This window comes from Mastomys coucha, unplaced genomic scaffold, assembly GCF_008632895.1.
Source record: "Mastomys coucha isolate ucsf_1 unplaced genomic scaffold, UCSF_Mcou_1 pScaffold1, whole genome shotgun sequence".
NCBI classification, from domain to species: Eukaryota; Metazoa; Chordata; class Mammalia; order Rodentia; family Muridae; genus Mastomys; species Mastomys coucha.
Window position 1 is genome coordinate 22,051,583 of NW_022196891.1, and position 19,023 is coordinate 22,070,605.

The 19,023-nt window shown below is 40.7% G+C and overlaps 1 protein-coding gene across 4 annotated transcripts in view; it reads left to right on the forward strand.

Annotated features, from left to right (window-relative positions):
• Positions 1-19,023, forward strand: part of Slc35f5 (solute carrier family 35 member F5) — a 33,946-nt gene that overhangs the window by 953 nt on the left and 13,970 nt on the right. For 2 of the 4 annotated variants that reach the window (XM_031380878.1, XM_031380884.1), the window contains exons 2-10: positions 795-834; positions 965-1,106; positions 4,943-5,086; positions 6,973-7,035; positions 9,387-9,468; positions 10,992-11,182; positions 13,430-13,511; positions 14,967-15,054; positions 17,944-18,008. In XM_031380878.1, the coding sequence (XP_031236738.1) occupies positions 795-834; positions 965-1,106; positions 4,943-5,086; positions 6,973-7,035; positions 9,387-9,468; positions 10,992-11,182; positions 13,430-13,511; positions 14,967-15,054; positions 17,944-18,008 (897 nt within the window). Of the gene's footprint in view, positions 1-743; positions 835-964; positions 1,107-4,942; positions 5,087-6,972; positions 7,036-9,386; positions 9,469-10,991; positions 11,183-13,429; positions 13,512-14,966; positions 15,055-17,943; positions 18,009-19,023 lie in introns of all 4 variants that reach the window. The other 2 variants (XM_031380872.1, XM_031380881.1) reach the window with 1 other exon arrangement.

Consider the following 19,023-nt stretch of genomic DNA (forward strand, 5'->3'; position numbering starts at 1 on the left):
AGACTGCCAGGGGCGGATGTCCTGAAGGGAGAATCTAGAGAGTTCTGTTTATGGGACTTCGAGGATCTGTTTATGGCACTCTTAATGTGCCATATGTGAAATGTTCTTTTTCTTCTTCTTCTTCTTCCTTCTTTTAACCACCTGGTACCCAGGACCTCTTTAAGTATAATCTTTTCTTTTTGGGGGTCTGGGAGGTGTGGGGGTCGGGGACAAGTCTCATGTCTCCAAGATTGGTCTCAAAATCACTTTGTAGCCAAGGATAACCTTGAACTCCCATGTTCTGCCTTACAGTCATGCACCAGCACACCTGCTTTATGCACTGGTTCCATTGAACCCAGGGCTGCATGCACTCTACCAGCCCAGAGCTATACACCCCTAGCCTGGGGTTTCTTGTTTGTTTTTGTTTTGTTGTTGTTATTATTTTGTGGTATGGTCTCACGTGGCCCATGCTGGCCTGGAACTCACTATGTATTCGGACCGACTTTGATCTTCTGATTCTCCAGTCCCTCTGCTTCCCAAGTGCTAGGATTTATGGGCATGTGCCTCAGTGCCCAGTTTGGGAAGTGGTTGGGATGGCACCCAAGAACTCATGCATGCTAGGCAAGCATTCCACTACTGAGCTACATGTCCCGAGTGTGGCTTCTGTGGGATACATTTTGGTAGTCTTTGAAGGTGAAGAGTGAAAACGATGTGATTTTACACTTGAACTTTCCCCAAGCGTTATTTCTGTGGTGTTATTTTAGGTGGGCTGAGTCTGTTGCCTCCGTTTAGACTGAGATCTGCCCTCTCTGCAGGCCTTGCATTTGAAGATCTCAGAGAAGCCCTTGCAACAAGGTAAATTCTCCCTTTATCAAAAGCATAGACTACTAGCTCATGTCTTTTGTTTCCTTGGACTGGATCTCTAATTTTTATGTGGTTCTTCTAAAAGAGACTCTAATGAGATCTCTGTTTTCTAAATTAACAGACTGCAAATGGTTTATGTATTTATCATGAACCGTGTGAATTCCCAGAGCAATGGCTTCAGTCAGCGCAGGCGAATGGCCCTGGGCATAGTGATTCTCCTGCTGGTTGATGTGATATGGGTGGCCTCTTCAGAGCTCACCTCGGTATGTATTTCTCCACCAATGATGTTGCACTGTGGTAGAATTAACATTGACCTATAGTATTAGTGCCATTTCAAGTGAAAATTGACATGATGCTCTTTGTTATTTCCTGAAGTTACAAAAACTGTGTGTGTGTGTGTTTGTTTGTTTGTGTCTCTATATATGCACATGTGTGTACATGTGCCTGTGGAGGCCAGAGGAGGGCATCTGAGTCCTTGGAACTCAGATGCAATTGTGAGTCACCCAACATGGGTACTGAGGACTAAATTCTGAAGGAATAGTAAGCTCTTTGAACTATGGAGCCATTTCTACAGTCTTAGCTACAGCTTTCTCACATTTGTAGGGAACATATCTCAGAATATATTTTCTTATTACATAAAAGTGGTTTTGTTTTAGTCAAAATTGAATTTATTTCTTCATAAATACTGTTTTTTTTTGGGGGGGGGGAGCAAACATTGAGGGACAGTAGAAAATAAGGGCCGGGGTTTATAGCTTCGTAGATTCTTGCTACATAGGAATAAATTTGACAAAGAGGGAATTATTGGAAAAGTAAACATAAGTTGTCAGATTTTCCATGTACAAGCCACTGTAATCCACATGCATACACTGGTGAATCCACATTTGTATGTTTACTGAGTCACACATTTTTATCAAAATCACAATGTTTGATTGGCTTCAGTTAAACTTTTTATTAATTGATGTCTCATTGGTAGTAGTGTGGTACTTTGAGTTAATAAGCTAATTTTACTTTGAATTTGTATACTTGTTTTTCGTGAATGATCTTTGTAAGAAGATAATAATTTTGTTGTCTATAATTCTTATTACATTTATTTATTTACTTATTTATTTAGATGTATGAGTGTGCACACGTGCCAAGGATTTAGAACACAGAAGCTGTAGATTAAATTATAATTTAGCAATTCATACCTAAAGGTTAGAAAAATTATGGAAGCATTCTGCTGTACACATAATATGTATTTTAGGGTGCTTTTGTTTAGTCTTTGTATTTGTTTGTTCAGAGGACAACTTGTGGAAGTCTTGTTTTTTCCTTGTATTATGTGGATTCAGGGATCAAATTCATGTTGTTAGGGTTGGTAGCAAGAGCCATTACCTATTGAGCCATCTGGCTATCACAACTTTTATTTTCAGAATTAATCACTTAGGCTTCACATATTGCAGTCATAAGGAAATATCTATGAGGAAACTTACGTTTATAAAATGGCTTTAAATGTCAGAACAGGCCATTTGATATCCTGGATCTCACATCACAGCTAAGTCAATAGTTGCGGTTATGTCTTGTGAGTAAGTTTTTGCCCTTCTGAGATTTGGCTCTGGAATACCACAGACACTTTGTTTTTTACTTGAAAACTCGTCTGTAATCTCCTTTTAGATTAACACTCCATAATTTTGCTTCAGAGAAATCTCTTTCATGTTGATGGGCTCCTAAAACTAACTTTTAAATTTTGCAGTAGTAAATAAAGTGTTTTGTTGATCAGATAAAAAACTTTAGAACAAGGCGAGGCAGGCCTTTAGATCCCAGTGCTCAGGAGGCAGAGGCCAGCAGATCTCTCTGAGTTACCACCTCAGCTAGGTCTACATACTGCGTTCTTGCCCACAGTGAGACTCTGTCACCCAGACTCTTGTCCTACTCCTGCCCAAAGGAAGGATTTAGAACATGGAAGCAGTAGAGTAAATTGTAATTTAGCAATGTATATATATATATATATTCAAAAGTTAGAAAAGTTATTGAAACATATTGTGTGCAGAATACTTATTTTAGGGTACTTTTTACATATTCAGTTTTTAGTATTTTCTTTCGACAGGTTCTCCCTGTGTAGCCCAGGCTGGGTCTGGAACTCACTATTTAGCCCAGACCATATTCTCTTGTATACTGGGACTCTATGAATGTCCCAGTGTACAGAGCTGTAGTTTTCATCTGTCATTATACCTCAAAAGAACTAGAAAAGAAATTAGTTTTTAAAAACAGAACGTGCTTTAGTGAAAAAAATTACAAGCTTGTTATTTTAGAGTATATATAGTAGGTTTAAATTTTTAGCCAGGTAAACGTATCAGACTTCAGGATAAAGTTTACCCCATAAGCAGAATGACCAGAGTTTGGATCCTTAGAACCTATGTAAAACACAGACAGGTGCGATGGCCTTCTGTAATTCCAGCACCCAGGAGACAGAGGCCAGGGACAAACTGGCTAGCTAGACTAGCTTGAATTGGCAAGCTATAGGTTCAGGGAGAGACTCTACCTCCATAAATAGTAATGGAGAAAGATACGGAATGTCAGCTTCAGAAATCTGCATACACACCTGTGCACACAAGTACCCATACACATATGCACACACCAGACACACTAGAGACACATACACATGAAAAAGGAGAGACTAAAATGGTTTAATAAATCCCCATGACTCATCACTTTAATAGCGGTCAGTCTTTCTAATCTTATCAACCATGTTCATCCCATGGTTCCTGGAATAGTTTATGCAAACTCTCACTATATCATTTTTTCTACTTATCTCATTAAAAATCACATTGTTTTTATTTTAAAAGCATAATCACTGCTATTACCATATCTAACAAAATGAACTCATTTATTAAAATCACATGCTGACCTGTTCATAGTCACGTTCTTCCAGTTGTATCAGGGTCACACACACACACACACACAACCCAGTTAAGTTTAGATCCGCAAGACGTTTGTTGTACCTCTGAACTGTATGCCACTCCCTGTTTGCTTTTCCTTTGTGTATGGGAGAAATTAAGTCATTCATCCTGGGAGACACCTCATGTCCTTGGTCCTTCTCATTGCTTCCTTGTCCTGTCATTTAATTAGTTCTTCCACTTCATATAAAATGGAGTTAGGGCTTGATTTAGGTTCATTTCTTGGGCAAGAATATCTAGGTAGTATTGTGTACTTTATGATGTCAGGACAGGAGGCATATAATGGCTGCACAGCTATTTTGGGTGATGTCAGTTGGATATGGTTCAGTGGATAGAGGTGCTTGCCCCTATGCCCTACTGCCTAATTTTTATCCTAGAAACCCATGTAATAACTAACTCCTACAGGCTGTTGGCTGACCAGTACCAACACACACACACACACACACACACACACACACAGAGACACACACACACACATACAGAGACACATATACACACAGAGACAGAGACACACACACACACACACAGACACACATACACACACACACACAATTAAAAAAGTAAACTCATTAATGGCCAGCCTAGTCTCCTCAGTGAATTCTAGGCCAGTGACAGACCATGGCTTACACAGCGGATATGTTGAAAGATGACACTGAGTCTCATGTACCTAAACACACACACACACAGAAAGAGAGACAGAGACACAGAGAGAGACAGAGACAGACACAGAGAGAGAGAGAGACAGACAGACAGACAGACTGAGACTTCCATAACCCTGCACCTCTTCTTTTCTCCCTTTAGAACTTCCATGACCCCTGAAAGCTCTATGTGGTACTTAGCACATTTCTTCATGTGTGCCTCCTCAGGAGCCGGGGAGGCTGCCTTAGCTTTCTTTAACCCCTACTAACACAGATACTTTTGCATAGTAGGTTTTTAGTCAACTGAACGCCACTTCTGCCCTATTTTTTTATGGTTATTGTGCTTCATTTGACAATACTACTTCTTGTGTGCAAGGCACATACAATATTCAGAGATGAACTTCATATCTTTTTTTCTTTGGCCTTTCCTACTCATATGGACTTCTAAAAGTTAAAGATGACAAGATGGAGACGGGCAGAAAGGTTTTAAGCCTCTTAAGGTTGTTTGTGTAACATTTTTCTCTACAGTATGTCTTCACGCAATATAACAAGCCATTCTTCAGCACCTTTGCGAAAACATCCATGTTTGTTCTGTACCTTTTGGGCTTCATTATTTGGAAGCCTTGGAGGCAACAGTGTACAAGAGGATTCAGAGGAAAGCCTGCTGCTTTTGTAAGTTTTCAATTTTGTCTGTTAAGTATTCATTTTTCAAAGTTTAGTGGTACATCGATCTCCTTAAAGTCAGATTTTTAAAGTGTTCATTTGAGTAATAGTAGACTATAAAAAAAAAAAAGCCAGATAGCGGCGGGGTACACCTTTAATCCTAGCACTCCAGAGACAGAGGCAGGCAGATTTCCTAGTTTGAGGCCAGCTTGGTCTACACATCAAGTTCCAGGATAGCCAAGGCTACACAGAGAAATCTTGTCTTGAAAAAACCAAAACCAAAACGAACATCTCCCCCTGCCAAAAAAGACAACAAACAAAAGCTATTTGTGACGAAAATTTTATTTTATTTTGCTTTTAAGATGCATTTTATTTGTGTGTGTCTGTGAGAGAGAAACAGAAACACAGAAAGAAAGAAAAAGAGAGAGACAGAAGTGAGAGACAGAGAAGAGGAGGAGAGGGAGGAGGAGCAATGCATACATTTGTCAGGTGTACATGCACAGAGGTCAGATTCTGGCATCCAGTCCCACAAGGCTGGAGTTAACAGGCATTTATGAGAGGCCTTACTTGTTAATCGGTGCTCAGATCTGAACTCCTATCCTCATGGTTCTGGAGAAAGCACTTTTAAACATTGACTTACCTCTTCAGCCTATGTCTAAACATTCAAACATATTCTTCCAACTTGGCAGTAGGATATCTTATAAGGAGTCAGAAGTGCATGTGACTTTCTGTCTCTTTTGTTTTGATATCTTTGAATTGTTAATGATTACTGAAGTAGACTACATCAATGTCCAAGGAGAGGATGAAGAAAGGAAGGCGTGCAAACAGTATCTAATGTTTTCAGTCATTCAGTTTGGATGAGTCATGTAATAAGCTGTAAAGTGAACTGGAAAATGATGTAATTCAGTTTCATACATTAAGTGAAAAATTTTTATTCAGGATGTCGGATATTTGGCCAATCAAATAACATTTTTTCATGGATGCTTTGTAAGATGGCCATTTACAGTGTTGATAAATATGGCAGTGTACGTAGCAACTTACCTCTGTGTAATAGACACCTCACATATTTGAGAAGAGTATAAAACTGTCATTTCTATTCGTTCTTTAAAAACAATTTCTCTTTCTCCACTCCTGTAGTAAATATAAGTAACATCAATTTTTAGCCATTTTCTTCTCTTCTTGCTATTGCAAAATAATGTAATATCAAATTTATTATTTGGATCAGTTGTTTCATGTACAATTTAGAGGCACTAAGTGCTTTCCTGTGCACTGTCGATCTCTAGAACTTTTTTTGTCATCCTAAACAGAAACTTTGTGCTTATTAAATAAGAATCTGTAATCTCTCTAATCTCTCAAATATCCTCTTAAATACACTAGTAGCTATGATCTACTTTTCTGTTAGTTTCTGTGGGCTTAAATAGTAGTTTCTTGCTAGAGTAGCAGGGTTATGAAGTGGAACTGTACTTTGACAGTATTAAGTAGCTGCACAGTGTGGGCCTGTCCCTGAGCTCTCTTAGACACTAGTCTTGTGACACTACCAGGGGGTTTCTGGCTTCTTTCACTAACTCACCATCTTTCTCTGCCTGTCTGAAATATTACAGTAGTGTAATGGAAGGACTTGCTTGAGCTGTAGCCTTACATGACTCACTGAGCTTTTAATCCAGGCTCTGCTTTGATGAAATAGCCAGCTTCAATTTCTTCATCAGGAAAAACAAGATGATAAGATCTACTTTGCATGGCTGCACCCTTGGCATTGGCTGCTGTTATTGAGAACAATAGTTAGATTAGATGCATACGTTTATTCTGGATTTCAGTTTGTATTCATTTGGTCTCTCTGAGTAGTCGGGCGTGATGATGAGCTTTCACAAATTTGACGTCCTGTTCTCTGTATTTAGTTTGCAGATGCTGAAGGTTACTTTGCTGCTTGCACAACAGATACAAGTCTGAGTAGTTCTTTGGTAAGTGCTGCCTTGCTCATCCAGCCACAGCAGGAAGAGCTGAGACAGCCTTGATGCTTGTCGGAGACAGCTCTGCATTGTGTGCTCTCTGAGAGTCACTTTGACACTTCCTTCCCTTAGGGAGACTGCAGGGCTAGGGGCAGGCCAGGCCTCTGAGGAGAGAGGGATGGGGGACGCGAGCTACAGGACGAAAAGAATAAAGCCCAGGGCAGGCCTGTGCTTCTACCAACTTTCAACTTAATGCTTATTTTAAATTATTATTACCAGTAGGAAACAAGTATTGGTGCTCAACACTAAGGATAGGCACGTTCCTCACTCACTTATTCTACACTGTTTTTTTTGCTTGCTTCTAACACTATGTAGTTATTTGGTCTGTGTGTGTGTGCATATGTGTGCCACAGTGTATATGTGGAGATTAGAGGATGGCTTTTGGGAGTCATTTATCTGTTTTCACCATCTGAAATCTGAGGATGAAACTTAGGTAATCATGACTTGCTGAGCCATCTAACTGGCCCTTCTAGTAAAAGTTTTAAAATATGGTTCTTGTGTTATTGTTGTCTGTTTATCTGAGTTTTAAACTATGTTGTGTGTCAAACGGATACATGCAATCTGTTTGTGTGAAGATATTGTGAAGACTTTATGAGACTTGGAGAAAAAGCTGTTTGTTGTCTGAGATCATAAGCATCAATAATATAATGTAAAATCATTTGCCTTGACTAATGAGAAAGACATTTTAGCTGTTTTGTTAGAATTAATTGGTAGCAGGTTCTCCCCCCATCTTTTAATCATTTAAAGGTTTTCAAGAATTGTTGATTTGGGATTCAGGTGGTAGCTCTGTTGCTACAGTCCTTTCCACACAAGCATGAACACCTGAGTTCTGCCTTCAGTGCCTATATAAAATGCCAGGTGTGATAACAGGTCTTTGTAATCTCAGCACTGAGGGTAGAGAAGGAAGCAAGCTGGAGCTTAGTGAGCAGCCAGCCTACTGGGTGAGCACCAGGTCCCAGTGAGAGAGAGTTCAAAAAACCAGATGGACAGCTCCTGAGAACTAGCAACTGCCATGGATCTCTGGCCTCCACACCTGTACCCACACAGATATGTACATCCCATACCTCTACCCCTCCACCAAAGAGTTGTTGTTGTTGTTGAATCTTATGTCTAGTAAAAGAATTCAACGAACACATATACTATGTCCTTGAATATCTGTTCCTTAGTTGCCTTCCCCATTAGATCGCATGGTTCTTAGGGGAAGACACTTGATTTACTCACTCCATTCATAGGACTCAGAGCAGTGCCTGTCTAGGAAGTGTTCAGAGTGATTTTGTTCTAGTTTGTTTGTGGGGAGAGGCAAGGGTTTGCAGTGTTGCATGGGCTGGCTCCACGGTCCTTCCCCCTCAGCTGCCCAGGTAGCAGGGCATTCTTCCAGCACAGAGTGCTATGTATGTATATCTGAAGAATAAAGAGAGGCAGAACATCTGTTGCCTAAAAGAGGCTTGGTTTTATGATACAGAGGTATTAATTCTCAGAATGTGCCAGAGATACCATTTTTCATTTCTAAATTTTAAATTATTATTATTATTATTATTATTATTATTATTATTATTATTATTATTATTAGCAGCAGCAGCAGCAGCAGCAGTAGTAGTTGAGGGAGTGTCGAGGCACATGTGTATGTGCATGGGGAGCTTAGAGGACAGTTTGGGGGAGTTGGTTCTTTCCTTTTACTGTGGATTTGAGGGCCTAAAGCTTGTCAGCTGTCTTAGTTAGCGTTTTACTAACAGACACCATGACCAAGGCAACTCTTATAAGAATAACATTTCATGGGGGCTGGCTCATGGGTTCAGAGATTCAGTCCATTATCATCAAGACGGGAGGCATGGCAGCATCCAGATAGGCATGGTGCTGGAGAAGGAGTTGAGAGTTCTACATCTTGTTCACAGGGCAAAGAGGAGAAGACTGGTTTCCAGGAAGCTAGGAGGAAGGTCTTAAAGCCCACATCCACAATGACACACTTCTTTCAGCAAGGCCACACTTCCAAATAGTGCCACTCCCTGGGACAGGCATATTCAAACCACCACATCAGGCTTACACAGAAAGTACTTTGGCCTGTTGAGCTGTCTCAGGGCTGACATTTCTCCTTTAAAATGATTCTTTGGTGTCCCTGTGCCTGTGTGGACTGGTTGAGTTTCCTTTCCCAGTCTTTGGGGAAGCAGTGCTGAGTGACTAGGTGTGCTGGGAACTGCCAAGTTGTGATGGATCCTGTGTCTGCATGCCTTGCACTTGAATTCTGCCCAGTTGGTTGGCTTTGGATTTTGCTGCTTATGTTTGTTTCTGTTTACATTGTGTTCCAGAGTGAACCTCTTTATGTTCCTGTGAAGTTTCATGATCTTCCAAGTGAGAAGCTCGAGAGCACAAACATTGGGATGGAAAAAAGTGAGTTAAACTTAGGGTGCCATGCGTGAGCGTGAGTAGAGAGGTAGTTTTCTCTAAGCCGCTGTGGGTTCACCGGACTCACATGGCATCTTGACTTGTGTGGGGGTTGACATGGCCTTCAGTCTTCTGAAGTTTTTCTGGATTGTGAACCTGACACAATATAGTTTCTGTATTGATTCATCTGGAAATATTTTCCAAATACCAGGAGGCTCCATGGTTTCTTCATCATCATCATCATCAGTATGTCATGTGAAAATATATGAATTAAAATATATTTATATGGATGCATATGTATTCATGTGAATGAGTATGTTTATATATATATTAATTATGTATTCATTTTCCTTTGAGACAGGATCTTATGTAGCTTAGGCTAGCTCAATTGTTCTTTGTGCCAAGTATGACCTTGAACCTCTGGTGGCCCATCTGTGCATCCTGATCGCTGGGATTATAGGCATATACTGTCACGCTTGTTTAGTCAGTGCTGGGAAATGGAACCCAGGAGCCAAGCTAGTCAAGTACTCTATCAATTGTCAATGGAGCCACAATTCCAATCACACTCACACACACACACACACACACACACACACTTTCTATTTATTACTCAAATGAGCAATATTCTCATAAATATGTCCTCAAATACCCGAATACAATACAAACAAACATTATAAGAGTTTTGCTAGCTTTGTGAATTTTTTGGGTTATTTTGTTTGTTTTGTTTTTTGGGTTTTTTGAGACAGAGCTTCTCTGTGTGACCCTGGCTCTTCTGGAATCTGCTGTATAGACCAGGCTGGCCTTGAACTTAGAGATTTACCTGCCTCTGCCTTCCAGGTGCTGGGGTTAAAGGCCTGTGCCATCACTACCTGGCTCTGTGAGTTATTTCAGAATGTCAGCCTCAGTATAAAGCATAGTGTTTATCTGTTGATTTTTTTGCAAGGCATGAGACTGCAGAGAAATGTTCTGAATGCTTGCCTAGGAAAACAAATCTCACAAATTAGCTAGCCATGAAGAATAATCAAAGTAATGTTTTACTGTAAATGCTAAAATAATAAGCATAGTAAAATCCTGAACCAGGTGGTCATGTGTATATAGTACTGTAAACCTTTTATAGGGATTTTAATAATCTAGGGTGTTTAAATTTTTAAAATTACTTTTAAAATTTATTTTGTACGCCTGTATAGAGACCAGAGTACAACTTACAAGAGTCAATTCTTTCTTTCCACCATGTGGGTCTTGGGGGATCAAACTCAGGTCATCAGCCTTGATGGTAGGGATTACCCACCGAACCATCTTGCTCACTTCTTTAACTCTTTAAAACAGTTTATAGATTAAATCATTTTTTTTTCTATTTGTCTTTTGACTAAGCAACGCTGCCCCAGGTAATAATATAACTAGTATTTTTATTGTCTTACTTTGATCATAAGTGAACAGAATAGTCTGCATTTATCATGAAATTAAACATTCTGTTTAATTTTTTTGGATCTGAGGGTATATTTAATGTTTTGTATTGTTTTCTGTTTTAGCTCCCAAGAAGTCCCGTGTAAGGTTCAGCAATATCATGGAGATTCGACAGCTCCCATCAAGCCATGCTCTAGAGGCCAAGCTGTCTCGGATGTCTTATCCCACTGTGAAAGATCAAGAATCCATACTGAAGACTGTAGGGAAATTGACTGCAACCCAAGTAGCAAAAATTAGCTTTTTTTTTTGCTTTGTGGTAAGTGTCTTTTTAAGATTTGTTATTGTTGGGCATGTGTGTGCTGTGTGGGTGAGAGAACGAGGGGTTGCTATAGCGAGCATGTGGAGGTCAGAGGACCCCTTGAGGGAGGCCACAGGACTCCTTGAGGGAGTCGCTCATGTCCTTCCACATTTGTGTATGTTCTGGGGTTGAACTCAGGTTTTCAGGCTTTCGTGGCAGTGCTTTACCTGCTGAGTCATCCTGCCCTGTTTTCTTTCTTCCTTATTTAAGATGGCACACACACCAGCAATGCAGCATTGAAGTGCAAGACTACTAGACTTTTTGATTTTTTTCCCTTTTAACTGCTGTCTTGAACACTGGGGTGTTAGAATATCAAACTTAGTAAATACTTATCATACCTCAAAGAATTATAAGTTAAGGTTGGGAGAGTTGAGCAGCTAAAGTGCTTACCTTGTGAGCACAAGGAGCTGAGTTCCATTGCTGACCCCTGTAAAACAGCTGGGTGTGATGCTGCACACTTGTAGTCCCAGTGCTAGGGAGGCAGGGGCATGGATCCCTGCGCTCAGGGACCAGCTAGCCTGTATACTCAGTGGGTTCCAGGCCAGGCAGGGGCATGGATCCCTGCGCTCAGGGACCAGCTAGCCTGTATACTCAGTGAGGTCCAGGCCAGTGAGGTAGCTTGTCTCAGGGAATGAGGGCAGCACCTGAGGAATGACAGCCAGAGCTCCTCTCTAGCTTCCACGTGCACACGTTTAAACGAAGTGCACCTCACATAACGAAGATATGAAACTAGCAGTCCTAGAACACGACTCCCACGTAAAGACATAGCTGCACCTGCACACAATGTGGTAACTTTAGAATTTATCATTGCAGGGGTAGGTATGGCCATGCTTGGCTTCTTTATATGAATGCGGAATCTGAATTCAGGTCCAAAGGTCTGAATGGCAAGCACTCTCACCCACTAACCCATCTTTCCAGGGTCCATGTGGTTTAATGTAAGAGAGTTTCCCAAAATTTAAATTTAACTTAGATAAATCTAATAAAGCATGATTAGTGCATGAATAAACAAATATTAAATTGATATTCAGTATCTTCTTTACCTTTTTCATACACACACACACACAGAATCTCTGAATGCTGATTTTTTTAAAAAAATTGTGTGTGTGTATATGTGTGAGCAGTGTGATTGACTACAGAAGAGAGTATCAGATTCCCTGGAGCTGGGGTTATAGAGTTTCCGAGGCAAGCGTTGTGGGTGCTGAGAACCAAGCTCAGGTACTCTGCAAGACCAACAAGTGGTCCTAACTGCTCAGCCTTTTCTCCAGCTCTGAATACTTATTATTATTATTATTATTTTTTACCAACTTCTATTAGTTATTTTTTGTTGGTGGTACTGGAGATTGAACCCAGGATCTGCATGCTAGACAAGTTCTGGGGTTTTTTTTTTAATTTTTAAAAATTTTTATTTATTCTTATCACAACTTAATGTAAATTCTTTTGAGACAAGGTCCCACTAGCATGGGTTAGTCTTTAACCTATGGAACTTGCAATCTTGATCTTGAATGCTGTGGTAACAGGTTTATGGCGCTGTGTCTGGCTTAGTGTCTTCGGAGAGTAAGATAGTCAGATCTTAGGTACGACTATTAATGCTTGTTTTTTTTGGGGGGGGGGGGGCTGAGTCTTTTTTCCCTCAAAGAACAGTTTTGAAACCACTTCTGGGGACTGGAGAGATGGCTCAGGGTTAAGAGCACACACTGCTCTTGCAGAGGACTAGACTTTACTTCCTAGTGCCTGCATTGGGGGGCTCACAAACATCTGATTCCAGTTTGAGGGATCTGACATCCTCTTCTTGCCTCTGCTGGCACTGTATGCAAGTTCCCACACCCCAGCACCGGTACACACGTATACCCATGATTGCTTTTTTTTTAATCTTAAAAACAAAAACAATGGGCTGGGAGAAGGCTCAGAGGTCAAGAGCCATGTGTGCTCTTCCAGAGGTCCTAAGTTCAAGTCCCAGCAACTACTGGTAGTGCACAAACATCTGTAATGAGATCTGCTGCCCTCTTCTGGCCCACAGGCATACATGTAGGCAGAAACTGTATACATAATAAATTAATCTTTAAAGAAAGAAAGAAACAAACAAACCTCATAATAACAGTGCTTAGGAGGGTTGGGGAAGGGACTGTAAATTGGACTGACAGATATTGACAGATATAAATATTTTTCATGAGGTTTCACTTCCTTTTTTCTTTGTTTTTTGTTTAGTGGTTTTTGGCAAATTTCTCATACCAAGAAGCACTTTCAGACACACAGGTTGCCATAGTGAATATTTTGTCTTCAACTTCTGGTAAGAAGTGTGTCTTCAGAATCTGCTTTATGAATTTATGCATGTATTTCTAGTGATATTTGTATGTGTATAGACACAGTTCTATTTTCTAAGTTTTAGTTCTGCTGTAGATTAGTTATTATAACTAATTTTTTGCAGGGGGGAGGGGCTGTTGCTGAGACTCTTCTATCTAGCTTTGGCTGTCTCGTTGTGTAGCCCAGGCTGGCTTTGAGCTTGGAGCCATCCTCCTCCCTGTGCCTGTCTTCCAAGCAGGGTTCCAGGCATGTATAACTATGTTTGCATGGTTATGGTTTACTGTGTGAGCTTTGCACTATTGGTGGTCCCTCACGTACTTCATAGTTCTGTGTTTGGCTATTGTCCTTTCTGTTCAGGGCTGCAGCTCCGTCCTGGGCTTGTGCACGCTTGGTGTGCTTGCCGCTTCCTCTCCCATGAACACACGGCCCTCTGGCTTTTATCCTGAAATGCATGAACAGTTTCTAGATTTGTACTTGCTGGGCATGTGCCCTCCCTTGATCCCTAGTGGATTGTTTGTTTGTTTGTTTTTGTTTTTTTAGCTCTGACTATTCTGGAACTCACTCTGTAGACCAAGCTGGCCTCAAACTCAGAGATCTGCCTACTTCTGCCTCCCAAGTGCTGGGATTGAAGGTCTGCACCACCACACCTGGCCCTCTGTGGCTTTTGTTCTGCAAAACAGAACACCTAGCTCCCTGATGGTAGTCTTACCCTGTGCTTTTCCTTTTCAGAGATCTTTTTGGTAAAATGCTACTGCTTATTTCATATCTAAAACTTGCACTCTAATGGAGGTTTTATTTTTAACATTGACTCACCTTCCAAATCTGGAAGATAAAAAGTATTTTTGAAGCTGTGGGCATTTTAGAATGTGGGCATGACTGAGGAGGTCATAGAGTTACTGTGCAGGCTCAGCTTCATACTTACTAGTTTAAAAATAAATAGACATATCCTTATCTGTACTGCTGAAATAAATGTGGCTTAGTTTAGAAGCTGTTCTTAATCTGACTTTTCAACATTTCTACTTAAGTCAATGCAATATTGGTTGTTTAAAATAGGAAAAAAAACCCAATTAGCTTAAAAGAAAGGTAGGTACATGTAGCTTAGCATGGTGGTGCACAGCTTTAGTCTCAGCGCTTGAGAGACAGGAGGCAGGCAGGTCTTCATGAGTTTCAGGTCAGCCTGATGTGCAGAATGAGGTCCAGGACAGCCAGGACCTCACAGAGGAACTCTGTCTCAAAGTTACCCTTTGTTACCAAACCAGACCAAGCCAAACCAAACCAGACCAAACCAAACCAAGCCAAACCAAACCAAACCAAATCAAACCAAATGAAAACAAAAAGGTTAGGTGTGTGATTGGCTCATGTCCCCCTTGGTGTTAGTGAGGAGGAATGTGGGTAGCAATAATCTCACCGGCTTCTCCGGCCCTTCTCTTCCTCCCTGTAGGACTTTTTACTTTAATCCTTGCAGCTGTATTTCCGAGTAACAGCGGAGACAGGTTTACCCTCTCTAAACTATTAGCTGTAATTTTAAGGTAAGAATAACATATGCTTGTTTACTCTGCTTAGAAATATGGTATTTGGACTGGAAAGATGGCTCCGCAGTTGAGAGAGCTTACTAGGACAATCCTGAGGACTGGGGTTCAGATTCAAACACCCATGCATCAAACTGACTATTCCACAAAGCCTATAGTGTCTTCCCTGACAGATCCAACACCTTCTGGCCTCTCATTGCATGCAAGCATGCATATGTAAAAGTATGCACACATACACCTGTGTAGACACAAACATAAATAAGGTCTTTAAAATATGATATTGGAACAATCTAATTTATGTTACTATGGAGAAACAAAGAAAGATGAGACCAAAGAAGGCTTTCTGTGGCCATGGTGATGTTTAGCCCTGTGTCCCCAAGGTAGCTGGAGGGACAGCTCTCAGGACAGCTGAGGTGCCCATTCACTGGTCCTCACTGACTGGAAAACTACTAAGTGTTGGACTCACTTTCACATTTAGCATTCAGTCGTCTGTCTCTTTTCCTGATACAAATCCCCTCTTTATGTTGCTTTCTCTTTGTTCTTTTCTTTGTTTTTTTTCTTTTTCTTTGTTCTTTTTTTGAGACCAAATTGAATCTTTCCCAGTTATTTTAGCCTGTAGTGATCTTTCACTTTCTGTTTAATTCATCTGGCAGTTTTAGCTCAGGGCACAGCAGCCACATTGTTAATAACTACATTTCAGGCTTTCATATGTAACTGTGAGCTGGTTTCTCCCGTCTTCTCTGTTGGGCTGTACATTTTTAAAGGCGGAAACTTGGCTTCATAGTCTGTGTGTGGCCAATAGCCTAGCAGAGGGCTTTTCCGGTAGACAGTCCTCAAAGGAGATGCTTTACTTTGACAAAGCAGCTATTTTTGGAAAATGAGACAGCAAAGGAGGTAGCAGAAGCACTTAATGATGAAACTGTCTCTTTGTGGTGGTGAGACTGAGTCAGAGTTCTGCTCCCCTGTGCCCTACTGCAGTTAGGAAGGCCACAGCTTTCTGCTTGGTCTATAAAGTTTCTAGGGACTTGAATTTGGCCAGTGTAGAAGACTGATCACTCTTATTGTATTGTATATTACAGCTTGTGGATACAAGGGAGCTGATTGACGTTGTTTCAGGGATACTCTGGTTGACCCAACTAATGTACATTTAGTCTTCATAACTACCCGGGATATATTGTTCTGTATGCATGACTAGTATTTTAACCAAACATATTGTATTTTGGAAATATAGTCTATTTATCCTGAAGAAGTAAATGAGGTTTAAATTTACCAGAAATATATGCTAAGTTTTAACAGTGCCATGTGATACAAGTTTTCTTAGTATCATGTGATAAAGAAAGGAATGGATATAAAATGCTGAACTTGCAAGTACTTTGACAGAATATTACTTCATGTTAAAGTAGGTTAAGAATGGAAACTAGGAAACTAAAGTCAGCTGCCTGCAAGTTCATAAATAAAGTTTCATTAAAACACAGTCACTTTTATTCATTTATTTATCATCTGTGGCTGTCATGGGGCAGTGGAGTTGTAAGAGAAACCACATGTCCCACAAGTCAAAAGAAGTTACTTCCGTCCTTTAAAAAATGAAGTGTGAGCTGTAATTTAAGATAATTGAAATTTACTTTGTGTGTGGGCAGTTTTACTCTTAATAATACTCCGACAAGCACTATTTAAGACTTTATTTTGAATTGACCTTAATGAGATTGAGGGGTTTTGTTTGTTTGTTTTTTCTGCACATAGAATCTAATATAGCTACAGCCTTGAAAAACATTTGATGAGCTCAGAAATCTCGCTGTCTGTGATCCAGTCTCACTTCTATTACTGGTTTTGAGATCCTGTACATTACTTGAAAACCTCTAGCCTGTTTCCTCCTCTGTAAACTGGAGAACACAGTAGAATTTGTCTCACAGGACTGTTATGTAGACGGATGAGGTCAAACTTCTAAACTGTTTCAAAGAACAGCTTGTGCTCAGTGTATTTAGGCACCTTCATGGCACCAGCCTCTGGAGGAGAACTGGTTTCTGTTGTATTGTGGGAACTGGGAAACAACAGCTGACTCTACTCCAAACTGTGGTCAGAGCAGGGAACCTGATGCTAAGAGTAAGACGCAGTGTAAGGAGCATTCTGTTTAACTTCTCATTGCAGTAGTCCGTAAGGGGAAGCAACCCTCTCTTTCTCTACCACTCCTCAGTGTGTCGGAGTCCTTTGGGTAGTAGGCAGGAGAATTGGACTACACAACTAATGAGCTCCCCAGAAGTTGAAAGGCCGTGCAGGCTCTTTGAAGCTCAGAACCACTCTTCTTGTTTGCACACTGTTTTGCTCACTCTAGATTCTCAACAAGTAACAGACGAGTCAGTGTCCTCTGGCTTCTCAACAGCTTTCAGTTGTCTTCCTTTTGCCCATTAAAACCATGTGGTTGACAGGCCTGGCAAGTGTGCCCGACAGCCTTTTCTGTTAGGTTTCACCTGCAGGAAGAGTGCTCTCCAGCTTTCTGTGGGTTTGGCAAAGGCTAACCAATTACCCCTTCTTAGGGAGAAGGGGTAACTAAAAGACATGTAAGCCTTATGGGCTCTGGGGCCAGGCTGCCTGTGTTCCAGCTCTGTACGTGGTCTTGGTCAAGACGCCTTACCTCTTTTAGTTTCCTGTGCAAACATGGGCGGGTAGTAAGAATTCCTCCCTGTAAGTCATCACTGTGCATTTGTGAGGATTAGCTGTCCGTGCAGCTCCACTACACTGTGCTGATGAGCTCATGAGCACTTATCGATGAAATCACTAAATTCTCAGACAGTTTTACCCAAAGTTAAGATGAGTTCTTAGTTTTTAATCTAGATGATTAGTCTCTTAGGAGCTTACTGTTTTGCTCATCATTAATGAGTGTTGCTCTCATAGCATTGGAGGCGTGGTGTTGGTGAACCTCTCTGGGTCTGAGAAGTCCACAGGAAGAGACACAATAGGTAAGAACCTAACTGCTCTGCTACGGCATTTAGGTGAGCTTTGTGCTTTCTACAGTGCATACAGGTACATGCACACCCAGCGTGGGCAGGGCGCGAACTTAGCTTTATTACATTTATTTCATGTGTGTGTGTATGTGTGTGTGTGCGCACACACGTGTGTGTGTGCAGTGTGTGTGTGTGTGTGTGTGTGTGTGTGTGTGTGTGCATGTGCGTGTTGTACAGCTTGCGTGTGGAGGTCAGAGGACAACCCATAAGAATCAAATCTATCCTTTCCCTGTGGGTCCCAGGGATTGAATTCAGGGTTGCAGACTTGCAAGCAAGCACTTCTCCACTGGCTGAGGCCCTTTGCTGACCCAGTAACAGGGTCTTTTAAGAAGCTGTTTTTTTTTTTTCCAATTTAACTTTTCCTTTGTAAGTGATACAAAAAAAGGGCTGTTAATAGAATTCTTATATGACCTTCACCCAAATTCTCCAGATGTGAACTTATATAACCACAGAGCAATTGCAAAAATCAAGAGTTAACATTACCTACTTATTTTCTCATCTACTTTTGTATCTTTCATGAGCAGTTACTACTATAGTGTACACTTAATTTTTGATAATATGAGCTATAGACCCATTCTTAATATAGCCATCTTTTCCCACAGTGTTTTTTAGTGGCCTGGAATCGTTTATTGATTTTTATTTTGTTTTCTTGGTCCCTAATGTCCTTTCAGTAGGAGTCCTAATGCAGTCTTATTTGTCTTCTATGACTTTGACAATTATGGAGGGTTCAGCTCATTTATCTTGTACAGTGTTTCTCCATTTGAGTTGGGTTTTGTCTAGAATTCTTTCTACTTAAATTGATGCTGTCCAAATTGGTAGTAATATCATGACAGTAATATTTCCTGATGTGATTGATGTTGCTGCTTTTTCTCTGATGATCCATAGCATTGCTTTAACTTATGGCTAGTGATATAGGTACTAAAATAGTGCTTGTCAGGGAATTCCAGGGTGAGGTAAGTAATTGTTGAAG